The 12121-nt window shown below is 42.9% G+C and overlaps 1 protein-coding gene across 3 annotated transcripts in view; it reads right to left on the minus strand.

The window, feature by feature from the left end:
* Nucleotides 1-227: 227 nt before the first annotated feature.
* Nucleotides 228-12121, minus strand: part of emsy (EMSY transcriptional repressor, BRCA2 interacting) — a 30540-nt gene continuing 18646 nt past the window's right edge. For all 3 annotated transcript variants that reach the window (XM_085421271.1, XM_085421272.1, XM_085421273.1), the window contains 7 exons: nucleotides 11382-11592; nucleotides 11076-11243; nucleotides 8547-8702; nucleotides 8166-8314; nucleotides 5244-5816; nucleotides 3453-3857; nucleotides 228-1923 (listed from right to left, as the gene is read on the minus strand). In XM_085421271.1, the coding sequence (XP_085277397.1) occupies nucleotides 1741-1923; nucleotides 3453-3857; nucleotides 5244-5816; nucleotides 8166-8314; nucleotides 8547-8702; nucleotides 11076-11243; nucleotides 11382-11592 (1845 nt within the window). In that variant the 3' untranslated portion in view covers nucleotides 228-1740. The remainder of the gene's footprint in view (nucleotides 1924-3452; nucleotides 3858-5243; nucleotides 5817-8165; nucleotides 8315-8546; nucleotides 8703-11075; nucleotides 11244-11381; nucleotides 11593-12121) is intronic.

The raw sequence follows: 12121 nt of genomic DNA on the forward strand, positions 1-12121 counted from the left end.
AAGAAACCTGAATGTGCACGGTGCCGATGTGCTGGTGTTTTTGTGGCGTGAGGTCAAGTTCATCATCATGTTTTTCCAAAAGCCTGAAGAGAAAATGAAAATGGACAAACCTCATCAGACAAACATTATTCAAAGCAGAGGAATTTCTCCCTGTCAAGGATGGACGGGGTTTTTTTGTTTGAAACTCTTTGTTTTCAAACAATTGGACCGAGACAAACACAACCGGCTGTACTCAGCTGATTTATTGTGCAGATTAAATTTTTTTTCATCTAGTCAGACAGTTTGAAAAGGTAGAAAAGAAATGCGTACTTATTGAAATTCTCACTGCAACTTTTTGGACTCTGGAATACATCTTACAAAAAAAAGTACATTGCTCAATTTGCTTCTTTTCCTTTTTTTTTTTTTTTTTAAGCACTCCAAAATTACACTGAGCAGCAACTCTTACGTTGGACGTTATTGGTCCTCCAGGACTCTTTTTGTGGTTCTGCGTCATGTTCCTCACAGAAGAAAAAAATAATATATATATATATCAATCTGCTCCAGCTCTGTTCCCTCCTCTGAAAACCCTGTAAAGTGTTGGAGAGTTACAAAATGAGTCGAGAAAAAATACAATCCGTCTGACGCCAAAAGCTGTCCATTTACGAGTCGCCGCTCAGGAACGGCGTGAGCTGATTTTTCCAGGACGACGTCCCTCGGAGAAGCCCCGGTCTAAATTAAGTTCCAAGAATTATTTCTGAAAGCTTCCAAACTTCTGGGGTTGTTTGGGTCTGCAGACCTGATCGAGTTCCCTCTTTTGTGTGAATTATCAAAGCCCCTTTCAGACATCCTTTCCAATCATCCGATTTCATATCCAAAACAAAAAAAAGCACCCGGGGCACTTTTCTATAAAACACCACGTGAGATTATGACTGCATGTTGTTAGTGGTATGACAGATTTTTAGATTTTATATCGCCAACTATGCTCCTAACTTTAAATAAAACAAAGATGTTGTGATTTGTTTTCATGGGAGGCTCCGTCCTCTGAGCCTGTGTGTGACACTCGGTCTTTGGAGAATGGGCACAGGTTCATTGAGTCTGCAACATTATGAGCAAAGCTTTTGGGAATTTCTGCAGAAGGAAAATCACCTTTGATAGAATTTCTTGGGGGTGAAAACACGTCAAACCGGTTCTTGATGAGATATCAAACTAGTGGTAAAGTTGTAATAGGTGCAAAAGAGGCCGTGAGGAACATAACAATAAAGGTTTCATTTAAAAAGATGGCTGGAGGCAGTGATGTCATGCATAATGTCTAAAAAGGGCTTTTAAGTCTGGTGTTTAAGGCATTTTCAATATCTTTTCTGCTGCTACTCATCTCTATGACCCCCTCAGAAGTTGCAGGTCCTTTGGGTTGACTTTAAATGCAGTGTACTTGCTCAGCTGTATGTTTATGAAATGATATTTAAATGTCTTAGAAAGTAGAAAGTCCACCATACTGTAACATCGTATGCTGGGAGAAACTGCTTTCCAGCTCTCTGAAGCCGGACTAGAACTAATCCTTTCACCTCGCTCCCACATCTGGTGATAAAAACCACATGTGCCGTTAGCTGCGGGGACGAAAAGAGCCTAACAAACTAATACTTTACACAAAATGAAACACTAACTAAAGTCCACTGTGTCCGAGGCCTCGAACAAATCGCCAGTCTGCTTTTCCCAAAGTGAAAATGTGCGCTGCACCCGTCAGGGTCTCTTAGCATGGAGTGACTACGGCTGGTCGGGGGGGCTTGCGGCGGCGGCCTCGTCGTTGCTGCTGTCCACCTCCTGCTCCATGGGGCTGTCCTCCTCCAGCTGCTGGCTGGTGTAGTTGGTGATTTCCAGGAAGCCGCTGGGCTCCACTACCACGTTAGACTGGCTGGAGTCTGGCAGGATGGAATACTGAGGAATCACCTGCATGTATGAGAAAGATCGGGCTCAGAGTAAGTGAAAATAGTCCCTCTCAGACTTTTTTTTTTCCACTCTAGACTCTGTGTGACATCACAGAGAGGGGATATCCCTAATATGGTCCTCTCAGTCTGCAGTGGAGTATACGATAAATGAGTCACAGAATAAACAATAGAACTAGAAATAAGTAACCAAATGTAAGTTATGTCAATACTGAGCATATAGGTTTGCATATACAGTGTTCGTTTTCCCTTTTCCTGTTCTGGGGGAATCACTCCATTTTCCGACATTTGAGACTGTGAGTGCCTTCTTCTGGGCTTTATCATCAGGTAGTGATGCTTTAAGATGGTATTTTCCATCCTTGTTGACATTTTTTTTTTCAGCTTTGACTTAAGGAAACAAAACAGGACTTTCAGGGAAATCCACCTGTTCACCTTTGTTTCTGAGAATTAGACGAGAAGATCGATACAAGTCAGAGAAACTGTTTAGGCTTCAAAGACGAAAACCTTTTCTGTTTTACAGTTTCATACAAAGGATACTTAACATAGTAATAGTAAAGCTGTGGAACAGTAAATTACATATTCTTCAGTGGCCAGGTCAGTTACCTGATCGGAGCCTAACAGAGCTGAAGACAGCTGCAGTAAACACCTGGCAGAGCATTTCAAGATATAAAAAACAATCCTTGGAAGTTTTTCCATTTTTTGAGCCTCTGAAAATCAGGGACTGTGTCTTAAAATTGCAGTTAACGCAAAATCTTTTAAATTAAAGCTGAAAGTCTGCACTTCCGCTGCATATTGGTTTATTTGCACACAACTCAGTTGATTTTAAAATTACAGGCAAAAGCACAAAACTGTCAGTCCAAATACTTATGGACCTAACTTCTTCACTCTTTCCCCCTTGGACGTCTCGGAAACCCTCGTTTCAGCCCTGCTTTTAGAACAAATTGACCGACTGAGCATGAGAGGTTAGTGAGGGTGTTCCACGTCTTCACCGACGTATACTGAGGTGTCAAAACCCGTCTTTGAGGGTACGGAGAGGTCGTCAAATGTTGCCCTTGTGGGGGAAAGTGTTAAGAAAAATGTTTGCTTAGCGTGAGATAAAAACACAGGACCAGCTGCTCCATTAGATGAGCATTTGCAAATAAAATCTGTTGGCATGAAAACCTGATTTAAAAAAGGCGTTTGGCATGGGTGTGTTTGCTTGTGACTGTGCTGAGTTCATTTAAACAAATAATAAATAAAGCCCTGTCTTTGTTGACTCTCTTTAATAGTTGCACATGCTGCCTAATGAAGGATCAGAGGACGGCGTTTATGGTTGTGGTGAAAAATGTTTCAGTTTTGGCTGAAAATCAGCTGCTTAGTTAACCAAGGACTTTTTAAAGTTTATAAGTATCTGATTATCATTATCCACCGTCCATTAAAAAAACACTTGTGTGCTTTCACTTTGATAACGTGGCCATATCATGTGCTCTTTGTGCAAAAACGTTTATCTGCTGTCTGATTTATCTTCTCAGTAACGTACAGTACAAAACGTACCTCGATGACTTCCAGGTCTTCCTTGCTCCTCTGCGCCGTGAGGCCCTGCAGGCAGCTGAACTGCTGCGGCTTCGAGTGGGAGTGATGCATGGTGGCCCCGGAGCTGCTGATGAACTGGCCCGAGTCCAGCGTGCCGGACACGGCCTGGACCTCCAAAGCTTTCCCCAGAGGGCCGCAATCGCTGGAGGAATCCACCACCATGGGCTCCGTGCTTGGATCGATCTCCGCCTCCATCATGGAGATCTTCAGGATGTCCGACACTGAGGGCTTGTCTCCAGAAGGCCCGGAGCTGGACTCTGGGATCAGTTTGGCAGAAGCCTCCCCGCTGCTGAAGACGGGCGACGAGTGGTGGGAACTGCCAAAGGTAATCTTGGTGACGGTGGCACTCTGCGTGATGATTGGCTGCTGCAGTGACAAATTAGAAGAAGTACTTGTTATTACTGAATTACTACAGCTGACCTCTGGCAGGAGGAGAGACAGTAACCAAAGCAGGTCCTGATAAGAAGATCATAATGAACTGAAATGATAATCAAAGGCACGTATGCAGGCTCTGTACGTGCTACAGCTCAGCCAAAGACAAGATAAGTGTTCATATTTAAAAGTCAGATAGTAGGAAAGCTTGCTGTATGGCTCACAAGCTCCAAATATACAGACACCGAGCTCTTGCTTCAGTCCAACTGTGACAAATGAGCTGATTTGTTATTTGTTCTGGCCACCAATCGGCCTTTGGTTGCCGTGACAGATAACAGAGAGAAGCAGCAGCTGCAGCCAGCATTAGCACAGCCATAAATTAATTTCCCCTTGTTTATCAGTGTGTCACATGAGGGGAAAAAAACAAAAAAAACAAGAGGTTCATTCCATTTGGCTCAAACGTAGGGAAATCCCAGCACCGAAACATGCACTGCTTATTATTAGATGCTGAGAATTACTTGGGAATGCTGTGGATTCCCTTTTGTAGACTCAGGGAAGCTTTTAAGAACAATAATCCAAGTTGGAATTTTGAACATGTCTAGAGGAACGGTGTCAAACTCGTTTTAATTCACGGGCCAAAACCATGAGCCAAAAGTTAAATACACCCTTTGCCACATTTAACTTCATAATGTGTCATTTTTATAACTACTTAGAAATGAACAGGAAGTTTACACATGATATAAAAAGCACATTCCCTTTCTTTACTAGATTCACACCTCCACATTAACATCTACAAAACCACACGTTGGGTTTTCATTAATAATGAAAGTATGTCACATTGTTTAGTGATGTTCAGCATTTAAATTACCTCAGTTTGAACTTTGAATTCACTTCTATTCTTGTATTGGATTACAACGACACCATGCAATTAAAATAGAGAAAGCGGGCTTTGAAGGCTTCATTCTGAGCCCTGACCCACATTTTCCATCGGTGCTCTACAGTGATGTTATTGAAATACTGCTCACCGTTTTTAATAGATGTACAGCAGTTATTTAATGCACTGAGCAGCAAAATGCAGCTGATCTCTTTTGATAAACATAAGGTGTCACTCAAATTGATATCGCCCCCTGGGAGAGTGGGAGATAAAAAGGGGAGGCTGGGTGTAGGCCTCTCCCTTTTATCTCCTAGTCATGGGACTGGATGTATGTGTTTGTGGTCGTGGATCGGGACAGAAGTGAAAATCCACTCACGTGTCACCCTCGACAGGTTTTATCAGGTGACTTAACAGGAAGTCATCATGACAAAATAAAAGAGAGAAGCTGTGGGCATCAGCTGCCTCTGGAAATTTACTCCTGGTGAGCAGGTGTAAAATCCACTCACCTGGCTGGAGGCGGTTTTGTCGGTGCTGACGGGGTGGTGTGCCTGCAGCGGAGGAGGGTGGGACATTGAGGTGTGCAGGGGCCGGTGGTGGGATGTGGGGGCCTGCTGGAGCTTCGGGAGCTGTGGCGTCAACATGGGCTTGGTTGGCGTGCTCGGAGTGGCGGCCTTGGCCCCGGCTGGGGTCGGTGCGCTCACAGGTCTGTCTTTAGGGCTCTGGGTTAATGTTTGGGGTTTGGGCTGACTCTGCTCTCGTAGCTTGGGGATTTTCTTAGTCAGAAGAGGAGTAGAAGGGAAGGTGGTGGAGGAAGAGGAAGGCTGGCTGATCTGAGGTTTGCTCTGCAGCTGCGGTGGCGTCTGCTGGGTGGACGTGGAGGTGGAAGGGTGCCGGCTCTGCTCGGCCTCAGCCTGGCTCAAAGGCGGCGGCTGAGCGCTTGCAGAGTGGGCGGGTTGCTTGGTGGGTTCTGAAGCTGGTTGGGTGGAGCGGTAGAACAAGCCTGTCTGGGGGTCCAAAGTGTCTCCTTCCAACTCTCCCGCCTCTAATACAGCCTCAGGTTTACCATGACTGTCAGAGTGCTGGAAAAAAAGACACATACATGACGCTGTTAACGGTCAGCAGGACAAAAATACGACACAGGAGAATTTTATGGAGAAAAGACTGTACAGAAAGATGGACGTAGCCATTGCTCATCCAATTGATTTGCGCTGTATTGTTTTTTCCATCTTGACTTTTTGAAACAAGATGCACCATTGAAGTGTGGCTCTGACTGAGAAACGAGGAGCACTGTGCACTGATACATAGTGACCTGACAATCAAAAGGTAGACCCGCCCTAAAGCGTTCCCTGCTGTATCATTCCTCTGGAGGCTAACGAGAACCTAACCCATTTACTAAATTCATTCATGTTGCATTCAAAAAGGCTTGAAAGTAGCAACTGAGCCCATAAACTAATCCGGAAAATGTTTTCCGAGGTCTTGGATGAAGTAGGGCTGTTATTTTCCACGCACAGGAGGACAGATACGATTTTTTTTTAAGATAAGAGCAATATTGGAATATGTCAATTAACTAACTGAGCATTTTATGGCTTACAGTGTTTTCTGAAAACCGTAAGTAGTGACCAAAAGACGATACTAATATTAATGAGTGTTTTTAAGTTGATTTTAAAGATTAGGCACAAGAATATTGATAAATCATTAATTTGTAGAGGTGGGAATCACCATATATCCCACGATGCGATATTATCACGATACTTAACGCACGATACGATATTATTGCAATTTTTAAAAATATTTTGCGATATTCAGATTCTGTACATAAAGGTAAACTTTATCAATATTCATTTTATCTAATATCAAAGTCTCACACTCAGTCTTTCTCTCATTTCAGTCAGTTTTATTGTTGACAAACTGAACGGTTTGTATTACAGTCTAGTCCAACTTAACTGAATGCAACCATCTGGTACAATTATAGCTATTCTGAACTATGCAATTTATGATAACTATGCAGCCCATTCAGCAACTGAAGAATTTGACAGTAAATTAAAACAAAATATAATTTTACATTAAATAAAAAAGTTTTAAACTTAATTTAAATAAAACATGTCTTAAATTAAAATAAGTAAACGGTCATGTTTATTGCTGCCAAAAAAAAAGTTAAACACATTTGGACAGTGAAGGAATGTCAGGATTCTTGCTCAGAAAAAAGAGCTGATCCAAATGCTCTGAAGTCAGTTCCAGTCCACAAAAACTTTTTTTGTAACAAAATATCGATTTCTGCTGTCCCTGTATCGATACATTATTAGCAAACAAAATATCACGATACTACACAGTATCGATTTTTTCCCCCACCCCTATTAATTTGTGCGTGGAATGTTCATACACATTATGCATAGATGGGCCAATGTCCTGTGGAGAGACAAGACTGATGTGGAGATGTTTGGCCATAATCCATAGCACCGTGTTTGCGGAAAAACAGACGCTGCACATCAGCACAAACACTGCATACCAACTGTCAGCACGGCAGAGGATGGCTTATTGATTTGGGTTTGTTTCACAGCCACAGGACCTGGGCACCTTGCAGCCACTGAGTAAGGTATGCATGAAGCCATCTGTTTGACACTTCAAGCTTGGATCATGTAACAGGACCGTGATTCCAAGCACAGCAGGAAATCTACAAGACAAAGTCCAGACCTCAATCTGATGGTAAAGCTGTGGCAGAACCTTAAGAGAGCTGTGCACAACTGAATGATCAGTGAACTGAAGCAACTTTGTAAAGAAGAGTGGGCCAAATTTCTCCACAATGATGTGAGACAAAGTAACGCACTGATAGAAGTCGTACAGAAAACAGCAACTCATGCTATTGCTGCTAAAGGTGGACCTACAAGCTACTGAATCACGTGGATTAATTAGATTTTCACAGGAAGTCCATAAAGGGGATGTTTATTTAATTTAAAAGGTTCTCTGTGCAACATTAAAAAACCCATCAAACTCAACTGTTTGTTTTTATACTTTTTCAAAAGCTGAAGACGCTGCACTTTGTGGCAACTTGCTCTCGGTTTCTGTCCTCTGACACCAAACAATTGTTTAAAAAAAACAAACAAACATGGAAACCAAGACAATAACTGCAATATAAATAAGAAAAAAAACTGCACTGCCATGCTTTCACAAAGAACAAGAGAAAAATTCCCAGGAAGCATTTTGTCTCCGGTGGTAATCCACCAAACCAGATGAAAGGTTTGCATTGAAACTACTACTTTCACGCAGAGAAACCGTTCCCGTGAAAGCAGTTTACACCAGTTTTCTGTGGATCGGAGAGGAGCTCAGATATATTTGTAGAACAAATGACACAAGGTTTGACCCGTTTCTCTGCAACACATTTATACATTGATATTTATTTTGTACCCTTAAGACCAAAGTCCAACCCTCACCACGTGTGACGCTGGAGCCGCAGAGGAGACAGCAGCAGGTTTGGTTACCACAGCAACTGTGCTTGTTTTATATGGCTTCCCCAGCTGCTGACTGGAGGACATAACCACCTCTTCATCCTGCGAGGGCACTCCCACTCTGGTGGCTTTTCCTGCAGTGAAATTAGTCATTCTGTCAGATGATGAGGTATTAAAAGTAGTAGTGGGTTTCACACACACACTTCAGCTTCCGTCACTAAATGACCTAAAAAGGAGAACCATGTTTCACAAGCTGCCCACTGCGAGGTTTTAGTTTGAACTGTATTTCATTCCACTGAAATCATGACTGGCACCAAAAACAGGAACTGCAAAGTGCTGAATATGAAGCATGATGGAGAGGACTACCTCCTGCGACGTATTCAGCGGTGGGTTCAGCCTCTGAGGTAGAGGGTTTGGGGGATTCAGGGCTGGGCTTCTTCTCCTGGGCCAACTGGATGGGCACAGCCATCTGGCTAAGGTCGATGGTGTGCTGCCTGGGTTTGGATTCTCCCTTTTCCTTCACTGTCAAGACGAACAACAGTGAAATTCAGCATCATTTACCAATTCAGTCATGTTTACAGCTCATATTCACTGTTAACTTCATCTGATTATTTCCAACTTGTGCTCGACGTTAGGCCCGAGCGAGGGCTAGCAGACAGAAACTGTTCCTATAAATGTGCATTTAAAGTTTCAGGGTTTTTTGGCACCATGCCTGTATACGCCGGGGTTAGAGCGCCAACTTTCTCTCTGAGCAATCACCTTAGTTTTAAATCCAGCTGATTTTTGTTTTTGACACTTGAACGGAAAGTTCTGTTTGCCTGCATAATCCAGATTTCAGTGGTGCAGACCAGCTGCTTGACTTATTTGGCTCGAGCGTCTCAGTAAATAGCATAGTTTAGTAACACTAAAGCAGATAAAGCAAGTGTTAGCTTGACTAACTGTAGGCTATATTTAGACTTGCTGAGAGAGCTGCTAAGCACCACAAAATACAGCCTACACTCAAACTGACACTTTTAAATTGGCTAAAACACATTTTGACGCATAACTTCATAACAGCAGTGTGTTTAACATCTGTGTCTGCGGCATGTAGTGATTCTCCCCTTCACTCTTAACCTGGAAGAAGTGAGCAGCGAGTGGGCGAAAGTTCCAGCGCACTGGTTACCTGTTTGCAAAGTCACAGGTGGAGAAACTTATAACTGCTAATAAAGCTGGGAGGCAGTCTTGTTTCCGTAGAAATGCAAAAAAACAAAAGAAAACCCCCTAAAAAACCCAATGATAACATTGTAAATAGCATGTTCATGATACGATACACCTTTGAGGTCTGGTGTACCATTTGCCACGAGAAGCTCTTTGTTATCACAGATATAATTTGTGTTTTGATTGTTGAATCCAAGCTAACACGGAGGCGTGGACAGGAAACTACAGAAAGTCGCTGAACCGCAAACAGGCATCTTGTAAAACAGGTTAAGTTGACTGTGTGGAAACCCTTTTTATAGAAACGTAATCAAAGCACAATAGTTTCTTTACTCGGTGGTGTGCAACTCTTTTTGCTGACTAGCTAAAAACCGTGGAGGCTCCATGAACGTGCATTTCACTTAAGCGTTTCAAAAGTAAGTAAAGGTTGACTGCCACATCGGTTTTGGAACAGCTGGAACAAATTAAAACCGTTTCTTATAATAAGGAAGATCTGCTTTCCTGGCAGAATCGGGGGGAAACAACAACAAAATAATTACGATAAATATCTGTGTTTTTTCTGTGAATCACATCTCAGGTTTTTTTTCGTAACAGGGAAGTTATATTAGATCTCAGAGATATATACAATTAAAACTCCATAAAGCACTTTTAATGTGCATACAGACGAAAAAAAAAAAAAAAAAAGCAAATTGGGGGATTATACCCCTGAGCTGCTGGGCTTTTAATTTGAAACATATGTGCAGGAAGTGTTGAGTTACACTGTCTCCTCTTAAAAAAAAAATCCAAACAAACTGCAAAGTAAAACCAGAATTGGGATAAATGAATATGTGAGACCAATATTAACGATAAATTGAGCACCAGAGCGACGAGTACGGCAGTTTTTGGACCGCTATGCTGCAGAAATATACTCTATAAACTCAAATATGATACTATGACCTAAAACAGATGCCTTTAACCCTCCGAGGTCTAAAAAAAACACCCCCCCCCCCCCCCCCCCCAAAAAAAACAAGACATCATCCAAACACAGGGTTAGGTTAGATTAAGGTTACTTCTTTGCCGATAATTTGGACCTCATTTCGTTAATGTGATCTCATTTTAAAAACATACAAAAAGCTCGTTGTCTCCAGTTCATGACAGCTTTATAAAAATTTATGTATTTTGAGTATTAACGCTCTAAAGAGTTTTACAGACAACACTGGGTATTACCTTCATTATGGATCAGGTTTTGCGCACTAAACAGCAATTACCTCTTTGGGAATTTTCACTCACAGCCAGATAAATGCTATCGGCTGCTCCGCGGTGCCGCTAATGTGAGTATTTAAATATTTTAAAAAAATTCCCACCTTCAAATATTCCATGGGAAACCTTTACCTTTGCATTTGCTTACATCAGTCCTGTTCCACAGGTCTACCATCCAATGAGCTCAGTATCTAAGCAAAGCCTCGAGCACGAAATGCATAATTACTGTTGGCCAGCAGCTCTTCGTGCTTCAGCAGTTTCAGGAATGTGTTGAAAATTAGTTTGACACTTGAGGCGAACACCTCCTGTGTTTGTATTTCTGATGAAGCTGAAGCATTCGAGCTGTTTTTTTCGAGCTCCTCTGAACTCTGCTGAATCAGCATGTGCACTGGTGGTAAACCCCCACCTCTCCTCTCCTCTTCCTGTGACACCTGCAGCTTTTTCTGTGACGTGATGGCTCACCTGATATCTGCTGAAGTTCAAGAAGAGCTTTTATGGTGGAAGTGGCCGACTGGGATTCCCCGCCAGATACCTCCTGGTAGATGATGGTGGGGCTGGACTCCACAGCTACTTCCTGCTCAGTCCAATCCTGCTCTCTGGAGGACACCACGTGCACTACAGGCTGCGCTTCTGAGGTGCGGACAGTTTTTGTTTTTTTAAACCAGCGGTTACACATCACATTTCAGTCAACAATCCTGAGGCAAACACCACAGAAGCAGTAGTTTATCTCCAATCTCTGCGTCATGGGAAAAGTAAAGGGAGGCATACCTTGAGCGCTGCCCTGAGAAGCCTCGCTGACTAAGCTGCTGGCCTCTGCGAGGCTGCCGGCATCATCCTTTGTGGCCCCGTCCTGGCCTGGGGTCTGACCCTGACTCAGTTCGGCGGAGCGGGTCACCTGCTGCAGCGTCTCAGTGACCAGCTGCCGGGTCTGCTCGCTCACCACCGCTGTCTGGAAGACCGGCTTCGGTTTGATGAGAACCTGCAGGAAACCAGAGGAGCATACAGTGTCCTGAAAGCTGTTGACTGGTGTATGCTCCTCATTATACTTGATAAGGAACTATAGTCCTAATGAGTGAAAACACAAGCCTGAAAGCAAGCGTTTGCCTCTGTAACCTCCTGTTGTGGCAGGCCAGATGTTTCAATATCCGTTCAGACTTCCACTACTTTCCATCTTTCTTTCCATCTCTCTCTCTTCCTCCACGCAGTCGGTCACAACGAGTCTTTCAATGTTAACATTTTACAATCTTTTCACTCACTTTTTTATATCAATAACACATCAAAGGTCAAACCAGAATGTCGACACACATTTTTATTGATCTGCACTAAACAACCTCTTTATCACCTGGCTTGTTATCACTTCTTCTTTTTACTTTATTGTAACACAAGAGCACTTTTGATGCCATTTTTGCATCATGACGCCTGTGATTTCTTGGCTGCTGTTGTGTGGGATGTGTTCTGCTTTGCACTAAGCCTTACTGGGATGTAACTGCCTCCATCGCCCTAATCCA

Source organism: Rhamphochromis longiceps, linkage group LG10, assembly GCF_057381845.1.
Source record: "Rhamphochromis longiceps isolate RC_006_pf linkage group LG10, R_longiceps_female_GT1.1, whole genome shotgun sequence".
Classification (NCBI taxonomy): Eukaryota; Metazoa; Chordata; class Actinopteri; order Cichliformes; family Cichlidae; genus Rhamphochromis; species Rhamphochromis longiceps.